This window comes from Nelumbo lutea, chromosome 1, assembly GCF_056320005.1.
Source record: "Nelumbo lutea isolate HS-2025 chromosome 1, American lotus-T2T, whole genome shotgun sequence".
Taxonomy (NCBI): domain Eukaryota; kingdom Viridiplantae; phylum Streptophyta; class Magnoliopsida; order Proteales; family Nelumbonaceae; genus Nelumbo; species Nelumbo lutea.
In genome coordinates, this window is record NC_142684.1 from 174795549 (window position 1) to 174814664 (window position 19116).

The following is a 19116-nucleotide window of genomic DNA, read 5'->3' on the forward strand; positions in this document are numbered from 1 at the left end:
TTTTATAATTGAGATAGTAGTAAGGACACTTTTGACAATGATTCTCAAATGAGGTTTGTCTGAAAATATTTATAAGCATGATAAAAATTTGAGTTCAACCATGGTGCATTCATTAATATTCCCTTGTCTTTTAAATGCATATCTCAACTAACCATGTTCAAGTGAGCTTATTTTTTCATTGGTTCACAAAATGCACTTTCATGTTTAATAATGTGTCTTTTGCTGCACATGCAAAAGAGTGCTCCTCACAGCCACATCCCACCGTTATTGGGAACATCTCCCATATGTGCCGCTGATACATGCTGTGAAGTTGGTGTGAGGAACAGATCCTGACTCCATAGATTTTGCCTAAAAATTTTAATTGCTGTCACTGAGTAAACTCTACTTGATAATGAACTTCCGAGTGAAAGTTGACCCTTCATGTTTTTAGCATTTTAATCACTAATTATTCCTAGTTATTCTTATTATATTATATATATATATATATAATAAGAAAAGAAAAAAAAAAAGAAAATACAAATGAATTAAGAAACCATGCTTTGTTGGATATTTTCCAACTAAAGCATTCAGTTAGGAATTTCCAAGGAGACAAGTAAAGGCCGTTGCCTTCAACAAAGATGATTAGACAGAAAGCTACCAATGATTCAATTTGAATGTTTTTATGAGTTGGGAGTGAGTTAGAATTTTGAAACAACAAATGAAACCATGGCCCATTTAGAATGAGTAAATAGTACTGAGATTCATTTAATATATATATATATTCTCTTCTTTTCTTTCAAGTCTGGCTTAAATCTGCCATTTGTTTTCAAGTAAAGCTTCTAGATATTTAAGAGGATCCTCTGAATAGCCCTAGTTAGATAACAATAAGAGCCATCAGTTAAGTTCAATTTCGTCATGGATCAAACTGATGGTTCTCTAGAACTGGCCCAATCTCTGTCCAAGGCCAGCCTGTCAAGGACAACTGCAACCCCCTGGACTCAATACTGAAAGCTTATTCCCTGACTCCCAAGTTGTATCTGCCCAAGTGGTGGACTGGGCACATGGAAGGAACATCAAAGGATTGATGCACATTGAATGCTGATGTCGAACTTGACAGAGTCCACAGGAAAAAAGGGAAACAACTTAATTTTGCCTATTGACCAAATAGTAAATAACTGAGACACTTTTAACTGTTTTTTAACTAAGTGAAAGAATAGATTACAACCATCCTTAGTGGAAACATTAATTCCATATTTCTCTATATAAATTTGTATCCATTAATTTCAACTGAGCTTCTCATATTTCTTTTTGTCATCAGAAATGTAGCTAGTAAATGCAGAGCTTGAAAAGATAGGTAAAATTTAATGAACAAACAAACAAGACAAACTTATCATTTTTTAATTATCAAGCTCAATAATAACCATACATTTTTATAAGAGAAGAGGCACAACCCTTAGTAGCATCCTCTTCTCCAACCCAGAAGGAATTGATATACCAAATTAACTTTCCATGTACATGAACACAATCGAAAAACTCAGCCTAACAGATGACAGAAACTGTAATTAGTAGACATTATTGAATTATACACCTCTCCTTGCTCCTCAGTGCTTCTCCTTTCTAACACTTTTTGAAGCTGTAACAATTACAAGATGGGTCATTGTTATAGGTTACTTGAGAGGCTGCTTTTGATTTGTCAGGCTGTCTGCAGGGTTTGGTGTTGATTGAAGTAACCCTTCCTTGTCTGTTCTTCCTTCTTGGCAGAGATGAGCGAGGAATAAAAACCCCAGTCCCCTTGCTTTCCCTTCTGCAATTTTGTTCGTACAACACTGGCAGTGGTGCAGCAGGGTAGTAAGCCTGGGAGAAAGCCTGATGAGATATCAATAAAATAAGCCACACATGAGCTCATAGATAGAACCACTTAGACAATGCATTTGGTAGTTATTTCAAACAAAGATGCTTGCAATATAAGAAGTGAAGGAGGCTCTGGTATCGACAGTACTCAACGAGCCTGTCCCAGCTATGATACCCAGATTTCTGTTATCTGTCTGATACTTCAATTTCTGGTGTGAGCTCTGTATCTAGGAGATGAAATGCATCATGGGGATTTCCAGTCTCAAGCACTGAGATTAATATGTCTCAGTTCCGTGAGTGTGAGGCTCAATACTGAAATGAATCAAACTCTTTCTCAGGCAACATGGCTCTTGAATGGTTCTGGGGTTGGTGCAGTAGTGGAAGATAATATTGATTCAATGAACTGTAGGCATGGCATAAATGGGGAGCCTTAATTAAGAGGAACAAGTGCATATAGGGCAACAAAATTTCCTTATGTGATGGAGATGGAATTGAGAGTGAACCTGGGGAGAAACAGAGGGACAACGTGCGACAGGATCTTCATCATCGTCCATGATAAGAAGTGCAATCCGTTGGCTCAGGTCGGCAAAGAACACGTCATCCTCTAATTCCATGGCCATTTTACTGCCCGACTGAGACTTTGAAGTGGTCGTTCTTCTAAGCAAGCAAGAGAGAAAAGAAAAGACTAGACTTGGTATGAGTTTTCTCTCTGACTATCTCTCTCTCTCTCCACTCTCACACACTTTCTCTCTACTTTTCCTGTATTTTTACTCATTTGTTTTGTGTTTTCTCCTTTTTTCCTTGTAATGGGATCGAAGAGGGGGTTTTAATAGGGGAAGGCGGAGGAGGGGATGGATGAGTTAGGATAGTTGCGTAAATGGGCACAGTCGTCGTGTGAGTCAGTGGGGTCAGTAGTTGCAGTCAGCTTATCTGTTCGGAGTCCCCACCCCACAAAAACCATGAAGTGTATTATGATTTTATCCGGTGGGGGCCGGAGTTTGGGAGGAGATGAGGGGCTGCCGGCAACAACTCAAGCCAACATATCCCATCCAGGATAGATTCATAGATACACCTCACATAATCACATCCCTAAAGTAAAACACATGGCTCAGACTTCAGAGAGAGAGAGAGCATCTGTTTTAGTTTTATTATCCAACCTTTAAATGTTGAAAATGGATTAATGGAACATGGATGGTTCCCATCCACGTCGCCTTAATTTGGTTTTTGTGTGTCTGTGTGTGTGGAGGGATTCCACTGTTTGGCACTCTGCTCAGCTCTGGATGAGAGCGTGTACTTCAGACTGACATGATATATTGTTTGATCTTGATTTAACATTGGGTATTGTTAGGGGCAATAGCATGATTGGACCCACGAAGATCTGGTGTGAGATCAAGATCGAAGATACGATCTAACATCTTTTGGCATCTATAGCAGTCTTAACTGGTCCACTGTCGGAATCAGAATATGCATGTAATGTAGATCTAACGGCCAAAAGGGCAGCCATGTGGATGTGGGTCATTGATGCATGGTAATGAGGCCCTGTACGTGATTACTAGTCAGATCATCAACATCTGATGGTGTGGCTTAGGTTCTCTGGCTCAAGTTTTTTCTCTTTCTAGCTCTAGGGATATATAGGAGAATTGGGAGTAGGATTCCTTACATGATAAGAGCAATTCTGAGTTCCTGGCTGTGATGCTATATTGCAAATGCTGGGGTCCATTATATTAACGTATCAATCGTTCCTGTTGCTTCGCTATTTGCAGTTGGTGATAGTAGTTTATCAGGTTGTTGTTTTGGCAAATTGGGCTCCACTATGTTCTGTATTGAAGCTATTTAATATCTCTCTCTCTCTACAATTCTACATCACTAGACACTAGCTAGGCACTAGCTAGGCTAGCTTTGTTCTTCACAGTTCACCGGCTTGTACTTGATGACCCTTCTTTTAATCTTTTGGAAAGCAAAGAGCAGTGAATTATGAGAGTCATGTGGTCCACGCGGTTTGCTTGCTGGAGCAGGACCCACATCCATTTGGTTGTGATGCATGAATGTTCATGGCTCAATAAAAAGTGATATCCTCAGTCCTCCCCTTAATTAAATAACCTTTCATAATACCCCTTTTGCCGTTTTCACCTTCCCCACTAGTTTTTCCTCGCTTCTTGGAATTCAAATATTCAATGGCAGTTGTCACGTGATGAGAGAGAGAGAGAACCTTAATTTGCAGCACTTGTTGCCATGAGAGTACCTTAATTTGCAAAACCAACCATAGTCCATAGGCGGGTCCAATCCAAACTAAAGCTCAGCTCCTTGGCAATAGACTTAGCGCCCAGGAATCCAGAATGTGGGGGCCACCTATTTTGCTGACAAGGATCACATGCACTCACATGTAGGAATTCTGTACAGAGTGTTGCAGGTTATTGGTGTATAGTTGTTACATCTGCATCAGCTCCTTGCAGCCTTCTTCATAATTATTTACTTGATTGAATTAAATGGACCCTGCTCTTCAATGTTGTTATTCTAGGAAAACAGATTCCTGTAAAATGATGTGTTAGTATTATATGATCAAACAAATCTTGTCTGCAACAGGTGCAGCAGAAACCAGGGTTATTACATTGTTGCTGCTGTCTTTATTCATCATTTTATTCTTCCTTCATTGCTAGAGATCAACTACATTGCCTTAATATATATTATACAGTTAATCCTTTTTATATTATGTGGCTCTCACCAGGGAAATTCTTATGTTCTATCACATAAGCTGTTCAGTTCTAAGTTGTGTCAATAACTCTGATAAGGGTGTCAATTGGACTGGATTTAATTTGGTTCAATCCAATCCAGTCCAACATGGGTCCATTTATAAATGTACTGGACCATTTCCGGTCCAAATCCATACACACCAATTCATCAACTGAAATGCAAGTGCACCGGATGGGATCTAATCCGATCCAAATTGAATTAAAGTATGAAACATTAAAAAAAAAATCCAGAAAATATTAAAAAAAACTACAGAAATAAATCAAATAAAGTCCATTTAGTTTTTCTTGGAACCATGGGCTAAAATAAAAAGAAACTATGTTTCCAAGAATTAATCCATAAAATGGAATGAGGTGTGGTTCAAATTGATTTCTTGGAACTATGGTTGTCAGTGGACCGGTTTTGGGTTGGACCCGTCCAAATCAAAATTAATTTGACTGGACTGGATGGACCAATACATTAAATTGGACCAGTCCAGACTTAATGGTCCAAAGTATTTATTGGATTGGATTAGACCTGGTTCATCCATAATGGATTTATATTGGATTGGATCAGATTGAACCAAACAATATTCAGTCCATTAATAGAATATAAGAATGCAAGTGTTAATGGATCAGGTTTGGGTTGGAACCAATTTGAACACATTGGACGGTCTAGAAATTAAATTTGATTGGTCCAAAATGGTCAAAAGTATTCATTGAATTAGATTGGACCTGGTCCATCTATAACAAACTCATATTTAGGGGTGCAAATGGATCAGGTCATGACTCGAACTGATCTGAATCTGATCATATTTTTCGATCCTACCTTTGTCAGATTCAGATAACCCTCTATCAAATTTTCGAATCGATTTCAGATCATCCCTATCCAATCCAATCCAATCTGACCTATGTATATGTTTATAAACATATTTACTTATAAAAGGGCATGCATATATTAATATATTTATTAACATATTTATCAATAAATATATTTGTATTGTATTTTTTGTAAATTTTTATAAAAATACATGTATATATTCATATATATGATGAAAATAGTTGAAAAAAAATACTTATATTTTCTTGTTTTTCTTTGTATAAATTTTTATGTTTTTTCTATTAATTTATTATGTTTTTCATAATTTGAATAGGATCACATCATATTCGGATTCAAATCACCATTTGTGAGATTCGATTAGATCTTTGGATGGGATCAAATCTCGGATATATGCTATGAGATCGGATTTGGGTATACCCTGATTCAAATATAATCTGATCTGTTTGCATCCCTACTCATATTGGATCAGATTGGACCAAATTCAGTCCAATTGACACACCTATTTGGAATCACTAGATCAATCCATAAAAATCGTTCTCTATTAATTATGAAAAACAATACATAACGAAGAAACAAACTAGAAGAGAAGATGATGTCTTTCAAAAAAAAAAACAGAAAATATGATAGAGCCAAACTGAACTATCTTCACATAAAGAAACTCAAGGCTTGAAGGAAAACAGAGAAAAAATATAGAAAAAATTGCCACCCGATCTGATCCGATAGACTTTGGCTTTGTCGTTGGAAATGCAGACGTGTTTTACCAAAATCTTGGATTGGCTTTGGTTGAACAGTCTGTCCGTCGGACGGATTGTAGGACAATTGGTTTATGTCGTCCACTCCAATCCGATAAAGGCATGGACCTCTTTAAGTCTGGACCAAGACACTCCATTATGTCTCATAGGACTGTCCAGTCCGTTTGAATTGGGTATGAATCGGATGGGATCCAATCCAAATCCAGTTTATTGACAACCGTAAATAACTGAGTATCAAGTGTTTTAAACGGCGTGGGAAACATGTGCGTCCAGGCGAGGCACCTCCAAAACATCATAAGGCATGTTGCCAGAGGCGTTAAAACCTCCAAGGCATTCGTCTCAGGTGCCAGGTAAATGCCTTTTTCATGAGGCATGCTAGAGGGATAAGCCTCATGTGCCTCACACACACTTCATACAAAAAGAAATAAAAAGAGAGAAGAAAAAAAAGGAAAGGAAAGAACCCCCCCCCTCCCCCCTCTTCATCCCCCTCCTCTTAAGGATGTTTATAAGGTTTATGTCTCTTTGTACTCAGGAGGCTTATGCCTCTTACTTTTATATCTCACGCCTCTAGATAGTGAAATTCCATGCATCTCATCTCCATGTTTCAAAACATTTCTGCGTATCACAATCTCTTGTCCATGTCTTTTCTCCCTGTTCACTACTTAAATTTTCATTTCCCCCATCATATAGAAGAACTCAAACATATAAAAGAGCTGGGGCATAGGCCCTTCTCTCTTGTCAAATATACTAATTTGAGCATATTGTGTGTGTGTGCGTGAACATTAAGTTTTAAATCTTACTTGTGAAAGCAGAAGAATTTCTTTTTTATTCTAGATAAAATAGAATCTGAAATTCTAGAGACAGATTTCTAACAGATTAGACTTTACTCTTCTATCTGGCACCTCTCTTCACTTTCTTTTGGAGCTCTAGTCTGCACAATTGCAAATCATTGAGTTGCACCTTGAGCCTTTTAACTTCTTGTTTCATGATCTCAAGCTCCTTCTGGGTTCGAATCAATTTTTTTGCTGGACTTTTTGACACTGTGATAAATGCTTGAGTTTTAGTTCTTTGAAATCTCGATGTGTCATCCACCATAGACCTTGCCATATTTAGATGGTCCAAAAGGATAAATCGCACCACAAAATTTGAGGGCAAGCGATCATTTCTCATCGCATGCTTTCGAGCTTCTTGTGATAATTTATGGTAGTCCATGGCTCTACATACACTTTCTCTTTCCTCTTCTGTCAATATAGGATGTGACCGCAAATTTTGGAGATGCATGTTAAAATGAAATAATGAATAGAAATTAATAAATAAAAGAAAAGGAAATCCAACTCCTAAGGTTATCTAATCGATGATTACCCAATGTAAACTTAATTCTCAATCTCTTAAACTATTTCTTGTTACCAAAAGAAGAAAATAAACAATAAAGATGTCAAAAATGATATATAAGACAGTGAAATTGTTGCTACATACCAGAAAGAAAAGAGAAATTTGTGTGAATTAAAGACCAACATGTTTAATTTTAAACATTAAACTACTTATAAATCAAGGAGAAAACTTCCAAAGTTAGTACCTGGGGAAGAGTTTCTTCTTTCCAAAAGAAAATGTGGAGAAAAATCCACTAAAATTAAACTTACTGAATGCTCCAGATCTGCAAGTACTTGATTGATATTCTGTGAGATATAATCCCCTGGGAATTCTAAGGTTAGATTTACTTCATTAGACATCATGTCCCTATGTCAAGCATTACATGTGAATAAACTAGGGCCAATTCATATTTAACCTTTGATAAACAATTTGCGGTTATCGGAACTCTAGATTTTGGATTAATCAGGAAAGAATTGCTTGGTTCAAGGTAAAATCTAGGGTTTACAAGTACAAGAACACTAATATCAAAATGAGGTACAACAAACATCAAACATGAATTCAAGTCTGAGAGCAGCCACTTTGGGCCAAATAAAATCACAAAGCTTGGGTCTGTATCCAGTCCACCCCTCCCAAGACCCTGGTTATCTGGGACCAAACATTGGGTAATATCCCTTTTAATTTTATATGTTGGAGTGCCAATTAAAAGCTCATAAAATTGGTGTATAAGTGAAGCCACACATAAAACCAACTTTATCATTAGTGCATGGTTAAATAACTTTTTTCATAAACCTCATAGCTCATAAGGGATGCCCTGCAATATAACTTTTTTCATCAAAAGCTTATAGGTTCTAGCTTTCAGAGTAGGGGTGGTCACGAGCCGAGCTCTTCACGACCTACCCAAGCTTGAGCCCAATTTACAAGCTCGTTTAATAATCGAGCCGAACTTGAATGGCTACATACATATATACATACATACATACATACATATAATAATAATAATATATATATATATATAATGTTTTATTTTTATATATAATAATAAGTAATTATTATAATTCTTATTTTTTTAAATATCAAATAAAAAATATTTTTATATATAATTTTTTTTATAAAACATTTTTCTCAAGTTGAGCTTGAACCAAGCTCAAGCTTATGAGTTTTTGACTCAAGCCGAGCTCGAGCTCAAGGTTCTAGCTCGAACCGAGCTCAAGCTTGAACTCGAGCCTTGTACTATCTTGGCAAGCCGAGCTTGACCCTCGTACTATTCGGCTCGGCTCAGTTTGGCTCGAATCCATCCCTACTTCGGAGAGATGGAATCTACTTATTTTTCTCATTGGGTCCATAATGTTTGTAATCTCAAGTATGTCTAGTATCTGGTTTGAGACTGAAATGGGTTACAGCAACCTAGCTCAGGCCACTCTAATTACTATGTGGGGGGCTATGGTTACACACAAAATGTAGCTTCACTTTGGGCCTTCACTAGGCCTATCTCAGTTCAGAGTTTGACTTGAGCCCATCACACAAACTGTACAGCCTGACATCAGAGAAATTCAATGTAGTCCAGATGATTCAAGTTCAAATTTAGCTTTCCAAGTTCTCTGTTTTGCCATCAATGTCTCCTAAGGCTGTTTTTGGTTGAGGGAAAGCTCTCAAGGAATTTTGTGTTTACCATGTTCCAATTTGCCTTCTATGTTCTTTAAAACTTTCCTGCACTATAAAATACAATGCACAATGAAGCCATACCTTGAGGTATGCATCCATAGCCCGATAGAGCCTGTCATGGCAAGACCGGGCAGCTTCTGGCAAGGCTTCTGCAAGTAATTCGAAACCTTTCACAGAGAGATTGCTGTCCATGGAGACCAGTGCTAGATATTCATCCACCACGCTAGCCACAACAGATATTCTTGATATTGAATTACTTGATACACATTAAACATAAGCTTCTACCACCCTAATGATGAGATTTGCATCATACACTGAATCCTTGTCTCCATGATGATTCTTCACCATAAGATCTCCTGCAGAACAACTTTCCAACAACAAAGCCACTCTTTTCTCTAACACCATCAGTAGTTCAGGATTGATATTCATCACCATACCCACCTTGAGAAGGTGAAGCAAGAAATTACAGCAAACAGAATCTTTCTCTGTTGGAAGCACCTTGACCAAACTTTCAATCGTAACTCTGGGTTCCTCATTCAAATGGTCATGGATGTTTTTCTTGATACGTAGAAGCCATTTTGCAGTCCATTTGATAATGTATGACCCAATTACGTCTGATCTCATTCCTCTATTCTTAACTGCATTAATCACCTTGATAAAATGATCAATTCTGAGACGAGACACATCTTCAAACCACCAATTACTTTCTGCTTCTGTATGACTACCAACAGCACCATCCTTTGTATTGATTTTGGATTCGTTGAAATCGTTAGTTAGAACGTTCAAGCACTGTGCTTCATCATCACCACAACTAATTGCTTGGGGGTCCATACGGGCCTTCCAAGCAATTGATTCTGAGCATCGCTCCAGGATTTTCAACTCTTCGGCCCATGCAGAGATGGCCTCACAGTTTTTCAAAATTCTAAACATGTCTTTCCAAGATGAAAGCATCAAAAAGCTCAAGAAAGCTTCAGTTCTTGAAATGAGATTTCCTTGTTTAAGATCTTCACCCATTTCCAGAAAATGTGCAGCACAGTACAGAGGAGCAATGTTACTCCCTGTCAAATTAACTGACAACCCATAACAGAATTTAACTACTAGCTCGAATGTCTGGCAGCCACCAGGAAGGCTGTCTAATTGGATTATTGGGACACTCATGCCAGCATCTGCTTCTCCGTTGTTTCTTCTGTTGAATATCAAACTATTGAGATAACCACTTCTTGAGACCATGGGGAGCGGAACAAAGAAAAACAGCATAGATTTACATTTACCATTAATTGTATATTCTTGCTATTGTCCCCCAAGTAATTTTCCACAAAGAAACTCTCTACATACATTAATACTTAATGGGACTGCAGACACCATTTCATAGAGTGTTACACTGTGAATTGCATGGTTTTGTGCCCCAATCATTTCATCAAAATATGGTCTTATATTAGAAGATATTGTTTTAATAGAAAACACTAATGATAGTGTAAGATAATTCAAAAGAAAAAAAAAAAGTACTTAGCCGATTCCCTTTTTGCTTTTTGTTTTTACTAAGCTGATTCCTGATTGCTTAAGTTACTACCTGTCAGGTTCTCACCAAGATCATTTGCTCAACGGAGGGTTATATAAATTTTTTGAAGAAGCCAAGTTCTTTCTCTTGTTTTGGGAAATGGGTATTAATTAAGATGAAGATGGATATCATCAGATGTAACAAAATGTCTCTAGTATATTGGTTTTGACTGTATGTGAAATCTTCTTCAAGGAACTAAAGATAGTGATGAGGCGTACCTTGTGCAAATGAAAGATTTTTCTCCCACATGTATGGTCAAATCACTATCAATGTTTGTGCGGACAAACCTGCATAATCATAGTCATCATCTGCAACAACATAGAAATACACATAGTGCCTGCGTGCTTGTGTGTGTCACAGAGAGAGAGAGAGAGAGAGAGAGAGAGAACCAGCTCTGTTTTCTTCTCTCTAGAGCTTCTGCTATCAAACCCATATTGGTCGGGAAAATGACACATCGATTGTGCTTATTGCCAGATACCGGCCAGCAGTTGTGATGACTTTGTTGTTGAATGTTCTTCCTTCCCATCGTAATTTAGTTATGGACAGCGTTTCTTTCCCATATATTGTAACTTTATTATCATGGTAAGTGTAGTGACAAAGCACATCCAGTATTGTGTATTGCCTTCTGCGTTGCCAAGTCCACCACTCATTCCCATTTTAGCCAGACTTCGACTACGACTCAAACTGGATCTCACACTATCTCAGCTACTACACTAAAAATATCTTGGTTTCATTTACTGTTGCATTTATTAGAGACGAGTTGTTTTGGTGTAATTAATACAGCAGATGTAAGGCACCATCTCATAAAACTCCTAATCCATTTTCTCTGTTGGTTAGCTTAGATGGTTAAGATCCTAGTCTATGAATAGCTTTAACTTTTAAGCAGGGCCCTGTTCAATAAATGGTCTCAGCTGTTGTTGTCTTACTTTGAAACATTAGCTGGAATAATATTTAGGGAAAACATTAGCCAAGTGCCAATTTAGTACCCGAAACTTTAAAGCTCGACAATCTATTACCCCAATTTTCATTTTGTGAAGATTTAGTATTTGGTGTTAATTCACCGTTAAGTGTAGGTGATCCCAGGAGTCGTTAAGCCCGTCCCTCAGCCGTGTCCACCAGCCCATCCTTTCCAACATTGACAACTTTCCAGTCAAGCCCTCGTTCCGGGTTCTGGTTAATAACTCAGTGCTTACCAAACGCGTATGGACGCCGACCATCAACCATCTCAACATCTTAACCATGGTTAAACCTAACTCTTCATTTGAAGCCAACGGCAACAGAACCCTTCACCACCCCCTCCCCCTGCCCCCCAAAACCCAAACAGGACAAGCTCAGAAGAGAAATACAGAGCCAGCCAACTAGGACGGGTAGAGGGCAAACCATTAACAATGGCGCTGTTCATTGACGACGAAGAAGCTTGGAGATGTCGGAAGCACCCTTCCAAGCGTCCAACCACCGGCGCCTGCCCTTCTGCCTCAGACACCGCCTCATCACTCTCCGCCCCGAATGCGCTAACGTCCGACCCTACACTTGCTACCCCACCTCCTCCTCTTCGTCTTCGTCTTCCTCTTCCTTCTTCTCTCGTTCCTCCTCCAAGTCTAACACCGGGATCGGGGCCACCGGCCGCATGTCGAATCTAATTGACAGTGAATGCCCTTTCCGACGCTCGAGATCCACTTCTTTGCCTTTTTTCCGGCGACATATGGACAAAAAAGATGATGAAACAGGGAATCCTCCTCTGCGTCACGAGAGCAAAACCTCGCTGTGGTCCGTTATTAAGGCCAAGCGTGGTAAAAAGACTAAAAAGCCGGAAGAAGTCGAGGAAGTGCAATATGAAGTCGAAGCGAAGAAGAAGATGACGAGGTCCAAGTCGGTTTCGTTTCCATCATGCTCACGTTCCGGCGGTAATGAGAAATTGAAAGCAAAAAGTTGGCATTTTTCCGAGCCCAATGTTGCGCGAGAAGGGTCGCCATTGAGTAGAGTTTGATCAAAATCATATTAATCATTAACAAACTCCAATCGGAAAAGTCGGTTTTCCGTACGTGTTTTCTTGCTCTCCTCTTTCGCAATTCCTATTCCGCCTCCGTCGTGGTTCGTTTTCTCTCTCTTCATCAGGAGCGTCAAGTGTGAGCCATGATGGCATTTACAGTGGCGAACTGAGAACATCACCCCTCTCGCTGGCCATGGTGGTGGCCAGCGGCGAGCCCTTTATTTTGGGCTCTCGAGTTTTCATCATGAAATGATGTTGAGAGCTTGGACTCTTGTTCCATATTTTTTGAGAAGATGATGAACAGTCTGTTTTATTTTGAAGCGTAATTTTAATATTTTTAAATGTGGCATAAGGTCACGTGATATACATATACATAACTGATCAACAGTACTAAATTGTCACAAAATGAAAGTTGATATATTAGATTGTGGCATTTTAAAATTTAGATACACTCATCTAAAATACAGCTACCTATCGGAAATTTTCCCTAATATTTATGATTATCAGACAAACAAGCAGAGAGAAAGAGGAGAATGACGAACAGTTAGGCGAAGGAATGAATCAACCACTATCCCAACGAAGCATGAGAACGTCATCTCTTTTGCCCCCTCACTTGTGCTGTCATGTCAACATCTAAAATATCATTAATTGAATATTAGTATTCCTCCCACCAAAAAAACCAACAATGAGACAATCCATCATTTAAATTCTTAGCCGCACCATATAATTGGGATAGGTGTCAAATCGGAATTAATGCCAATACATAGACAGGCATTGGTGTTTAGAGCAGAGGTATTTGATATTTTGAATTGTTGTAGATCTCGCGTGAAATTAAGAATTTTGTAGTGGAGTATACGTGCAGGCATGAATGGCTTAGTAGTCTCATTTGGGTGCTTAAATGTTGAGACCATTGAGTATATCCTCTTGATAAAAGCATTGGGATCTTATCTAGAGAGATGTTGCACCTTTGCCTTGGGAAGCTAAACTGAATGACTTATTGCTTTCTTTTTTTAGTAGATAAAATAATTAAATAATAATGTTTCAAGGCGAGGGTAGGTAACCTAACCCTCGTGTTGCCATATATATATATATATATATATATATATATATATATATATACACGAATGTAATACATTAATAAAATAAACAATTATTTTTAATTTTATTATACTATTTTATTTAATTATTATATATAAACAATTGTATACATCAAAATTCATATAAAATTAAAATTTTAAGTTTTTCATTTTTCTTAAATAAATAACTTTGGCGCAATCCATGGCCTAACCTGGCCCCGAAGCTTGGCCCACAGATCAACCCAGCCCGAAGGTCGTGTCGTATCGGCCCAACATGGCCCATTTTATACCTCTACTAATAAACCACTCCCTATAGTTTGCAACAAATTTATTTAATCAAACTTTCATTAGGTGGAAGTGGGTTTTGACCCTAACATCCATCGTTTAATACCTGAAACAAATCTCTATAGTATTATGATCAACATGTGAAGGAGAGAAAATCACCATAACAAAGGAATATTCTTCATCTTAAGTTAGGGAAGCATTTGATGTTGCTCGATCCGAGGTAATTCTTGAGCCAATATCACAATCAGATAATCCTGCCAATTGAGTAGAGCCAAGTTAGTGAAAATGATGGGTGGTCGGGCTGAGCAGTTGAGAGAATAGCGTTGGTCCGAGCAGAGTAACGGTATGAAAGTCAAAAATTGGATTCCTTACCTTGAGTGGAAGGTACTTTTTTATAGCCGAAGATCCGTGTCCTGGTCGGATAAGGCCTCCAAGGTTGTCGGGATGAGGTTACCCGCCAAAAACTTCGAGATAAGACCTAATCCCCACCGAAGTTGTCCTCATCCGTATGTTGCTCTCCTGTCTTGGTCGCGCTTATCCACATGACATGGTGCCGACGTGGCCGAGGTGATAAGGTAATCGTAGAGGTGATATGCGGCACCCGGGACCAGCTCAACCATAACCCAACAACATTCTAAATCGATTATTATCAGACAAAATATGGATCCAGCTTAGAAAATGGCACATGCCTGAAACATGTAGCCTCAATCACATGTATTCAATGTCTTCTCCAATCAAGTTTTGTTGTTGGAGGAATTTTTTTTTTTTTTTTTTGTAAAATCTTTGATTTAAAGTGTTAAGGGTGCTATCAGAATAAACATTAGGCCTAACAGAAGGTTGGCTAAACAAATTGGATGCAAATTATATGGGATATTTTAGTAAAATGCAAACTATTGTGTATGTTTTAGTAAATTCATGAATTATAGGGGTGTTTAGTAATGGCTCAAAGTTAAACTCTACCTGTTACAAAAGGCAGAAGCGTGCTGGTTTTGGTAAGAAACAAGTTAGGCAATTTTGTTTTTGTTGGTACATTGATGTCTCATCCCTCCTTATTTATTTATTTTTAAGATCTCCCCTTATGACCTAGCAATAGTGGGTCGTCTATGTATTTGCGTGGAAGTAAGAAGATATGGCAATTCGGATCTCTTGCCCACGCCTACCCACATGACACTATAACTGTACATAGGGAGCATCTCCCCATGAATAGTAACATGTAAATACGGGAGATGTCAATGTGTAGTTGTAGTGACGTGTGGGTGGGATTCTTGTGAGCCAAACACAAGATAATGAAACCAAGGGTGATTCACCGGAGCCTGAGGAAAATGACTGCAATACACTGATACAGAAGTAGTCAGGTCTTTTTGTGCATTGGTTGCTGGAGAATAAGACATTGTAGGGCAGTAGTTGCAAGCTATAAGTAGAAATTTCCATTCTTATATATAGTTCAAGGAACCAGCTAGAAGTTGATAGAAAAGGCTAGAAGTAAGTTAATGGACTTCTTAAGCTTTTCTCCTAATCAAGAAGAGGAAGGAAAAGTGATGGAACTGTGCCATCGGAGCAGTTGCAAGAGAAAGCAGTGGTAAGGTCGTTTGTTTTGTAACAAGAGACTAGTAGGTTCGTGTTCCATCAACACAGCAGCTGAAACATGAGCAGCCTTTAAAACGCATAAGAGTGCAGCAAAATTTAGAGAAATATAGCCATATATTGAAGCATGGGCAAACTTAATTGTTTCTAATAAAATCCATTATTATTCTGACTAAAAATATCATTCCCCCCTCCAATAGTCAATTAAATCCTAAATCTAAGTTTTTCTTTTTTTTTCTTTTTAAATGCTATAAACTCCGACTGTTGACCAACTGATGGTGGCTCAATTGGTACTACCTGGCGCTGATTGTAGCCAAAAACACATGATCCAATCTCAATGCCACTAAGGTTTTAGGGGGAGGAGTGTTATGGTTATGGTGTTGCACTACACAACGAACCCCATGGGGGACACAGGCATACCACCAACATAAAAATTAAAAAAAAAAAAAAAAAATCTGACCATTACAATATGAGGACAATGGTCTCAAGCGCTCATGAAACAAAATTTACTAATATGTGATATTTAAACTTGGAAAAGTTTTATCCAAGCTATTAAATTCTTATTGAAGTTTTCCTGTAAAAATTTAAAAAGTTGGTTAAGATTGAAATGAAAAGCAGTCTTTTGTGTTCTAAGTACATCAGAATCAGTGGATGCAGACAATCTTGAGTACAACCATAATAAGCAAGAAGTTTATAGTCCTACCCCTAACTCTAATATACTCTCTTGATATAAATTCCAATAAAAAGGGATTTTAATATTTCATAAGATAGACAAAATGAATGGTCTACCATAAATTAAATGATTAGTTTACAGTACAATATACATGGTGGTATAATAATTTTTTCTTCTAATAATCATTAATTATTATAATAAATAGTAATTATTAGAATTGATAATTTCTATTTTATTTTGCCTATTGATTTTATTTCCCCGTATGATGCTATGATGTTATGACACCATGCAAAACATCATAAAAATTATTTAACTTTTGACACAAATATAATTTGGGCACACCATGTCAGGGCAATTTGATATGAACACACCATAGGTGATTTAATTTTATATTGCCACACAACATTTTGCATCCCCTTGTGTGCATAAGGTCATGGTGAAAACATGAAGAAGACTTCATTGTATGGGGCAGGGCCGCAAAGGGATGCTAGGTCAACTCAAATTTGATTCATTGATATTATAAATTAAAAAGGATTCTATATATTCAAGTGGCATCATATCTTTTCAAAAAAAGAATATCAAAATCTTGGTTATCAAATAGAATCATTCTTGTCTATCCACTCTGAAAAAAGGTATGACCTTCAAATGGTAGTTACCTTTAATGGATTGATAGTTACCTCCACTAAAAAAGAAAACAAATGAAAAAATTAATTTCAAATGATGTAGTTCTATAGAATTGTTTACAAATAAAATTTGATTTAATCTATTAAAATTTAGTAAAAAATCTATATATAAAAAAAAAACTAACCTAAATCTCCAATATAAATGATGCATGTCAAACAAAATTGATTAAAATACCGGCCTCCTACCTACTTACCTAGTACGGGATGGTCAATTGGTCATTCCCCAGTATTATAAAGAAGGGAATATTCCTAAGCAATATCCTGTACTTTGACTTGAGTGACAATTTGGTCCCCGAACTTTAAAATGCTACAATTTAATATCCAAATTTTCAATATGTGACAATCCAGCACTTACCATTAATCAGTCGTTAAGTGACATTTGAAAAGTCAAAAATGCCCTAAGAATGCCATCTAATTCTCTTTATCAACCATCCAAACATTAACATTTGACTTTTCAAATGTCACTTAATGGCTTATTAACAAACTGGTTAACAATAGGTACTCTTGATTGTCACATTTTGAAAGTCCGGAAATTGGATTGTCACATTTTGAAATTTTGAATACTGGATTGTTGCATTTTAAAGTTTTGGGACCAAATTGTCACTCGAGCCAAAGTATATTTAAGGTATTGATTCGAAATTTTCGCTATAAAGAACATGTGTCCTTGAATAAATACCCAATAGAATAAAGAAGCAAGACAAGAAATAAAAAGAGGAACCAAAGACAAAACATTGCAATGGATAATTATTGAAGACTGACAAAAAGAATTAAGGTTGTTCATAAGAAGGCCCAACCCAACCAAACCGACCAACCCGGACCAACCCAACCCTAGTCGGTCGGGTTTTCATCAGCACTGGTCAGTTTCGAGTTGTACAAATTCATAAACCGATGGTTTGGGTCGGTTTCGAGTTGTACAAATTCATAAACCGATGGTTTGGGTCGGTTTCGGTTTTCTTGTGTGAAAACCAAACTAACTTAGTTCTTACTTAACTAAAAACTGAAATATCTGAAAATATATATTCCAATATCTATATTTAAAAAATATATATTATGAAATATGTCAGATATATATATTTCCAAAAAATATATATTCTAATATATATATATATATAATATATATATCAGTTTTAAATATATTTCCAGAAAACTAAGTGGCCATGGGGGCATGGATGAACTTAGCAGCGAAACCGACCCAAACCAACTCAACCAGACTCAAACCGACCAGGTCGGTTTTGCTTAATAGTGGATCGATTTCGATTTCCATCTCAAGTAACTCGACCAAATCGGGTCGATTGGAAAAACCTCAATAAACCAATCCAACCCAACCCGTCAACAGCCCTAAAAAGAAGCAAAAGAAACCAAGAACTTTTTGAGTCTAAGGAGGCTTAGATGTTTTTTTTTTCGCCGAAGACATGACAGGAGAGAAGGAAGAGAGGCACGGGTTCTCTTGTCAAGATGATGGTTGCTGTAATAGGTGTTTTGAATATATGCAGGAGCATCAGCATGGTCAGGAGTGAAGCAAACACAAACGTGACACGATAGTGCTCTGCAATTCCGGTGTGTACGCCAAGAGCGATCCCTTTGCTGCCAGTCTAGCATACGTGTTGGCGGAGTTGGAGGCTGTCACGCCATCGAGAAGCGGCCATGACTACTACACCATCTCTCCCTATCCTAATGCTTTTTCTTATGGCCATGCTGCCTGTAAACCAACACTCTCCACCGCAGACTGCACCACCTGCCTCCAAGCCGCTGAGAAGGCCATCTTTAGTTCCTGTAACACCCGTATTGGTGCGCGCTCTGTCCTCCACGATTGTACAATCAGATATGAACAATATCCCTTCACCGAGTAGTAGGGAATCAAAGGCTTCTCCAATACCTTCCCTCTTTCTTTTCTTTTTTTCTACCTTCCTTGCTGTTGTTGCGATTATTGTTGAAAAGATGTGGCCTGTGAATGAATCTGTTATCCGTGTTTCCACCGTTTTTTAGCTGGTTTTTATTCTTTTCTTATTCGGAATTTTTTTATGGTTTGCTGTTTTCTGTCAGTGGTGTGCGAATGTTGTCCACTGCAGTGGTAAAATGAATCAC

General features: G+C 37.7%; 2 protein-coding genes across 3 annotated transcripts; both read right to left on the reverse strand.

The window, feature by feature from the left end:
* Positions 1-1366: 1366 nt before the first annotated feature.
* Positions 1367-2957, reverse strand: LOC148879335 (uncharacterized). Its single transcript, XM_088960846.1, has 2 exons — positions 2334-2957; positions 1367-1845 (listed from the first exon to the last, which is right to left on the reverse strand). The coding sequence occupies exons 1-2, from the start codon at positions 2448-2450 to the stop codon at positions 1597-1599; spliced, it is 366 nt and encodes a 121-aa protein (XP_088816972.1). The 5' UTR covers positions 2451-2957; the 3' UTR covers positions 1367-1596.
* A 3992-nt stretch (positions 2958-6949) lies between these two features.
* LOC148879336 (coleoptile phototropism protein 1-like) lies at positions 6950-11304 on the reverse strand. Of its 2 annotated transcripts, XR_016104179.1 has the most exons (4): positions 11130-11304; positions 10959-11027; positions 9264-10368; positions 6950-7390 (listed from the first exon to the last, which is right to left on the reverse strand). XR_016104179.1 is itself a non-coding variant. In XM_088960847.1 (3 exons), the coding sequence occupies exons 1-3, from the start codon at positions 11264-11266 to the stop codon at positions 9450-9452; spliced, it is 1125 nt and encodes a 374-aa protein (XP_088816973.1). In that variant the 5' UTR covers positions 11267-11304; the 3' UTR covers positions 9200-9449. The 2 variants fall into 2 exon arrangements, 1 of the variants encoding a protein (XP_088816973.1); XM_088960847.1 differs by lacking the exon at positions 6950-7390 and having other exon boundaries at positions 9200-10368.
* Between the last annotated feature and the right edge of the window lie 7812 nt (positions 11305-19116).

What these genes read in the sequence shown, in the direction of transcription:
- LOC148879335 (XM_088960846.1), bottom strand. Translation starts at nt 2,450, where the DNA reads ATGGCCATGGAATTAGAGGATGACGTGTTCTTTGCCGACCTGAGCCAA. An exon ending in GTCCCTCTGTTTCTCCCCAG is followed by an intron (nt 1,846 to 2,333) that starts GTTCACTCTCAA and finishes ATATCTCATCAG; the next exon opens with GCTTTCTCCCAGGCTTACTA.
- LOC148879336 (XM_088960847.1), bottom strand. Translation starts at nt 11,266, where the DNA reads ATGGGAAGGAAGAACATTCAACAACAAAGTCATCACAACTGCTGGCCG. An exon ending in GAGAGAAGAAAACAGAGCTG is followed by an intron (nt 11,028 to 11,129) that starts GTTCTCTCTCTC and finishes ATGATTATGCAG; the next exon opens with GTTTGTCCGCACAAACATTG. An exon ending in AAATCTTTCATTTGCACAAG is followed by an intron (nt 10,369 to 10,958) that starts GTACGCCTCATC and finishes GATATTCAACAG; the next exon opens with AAGAAACAACGGAGAAGCAG.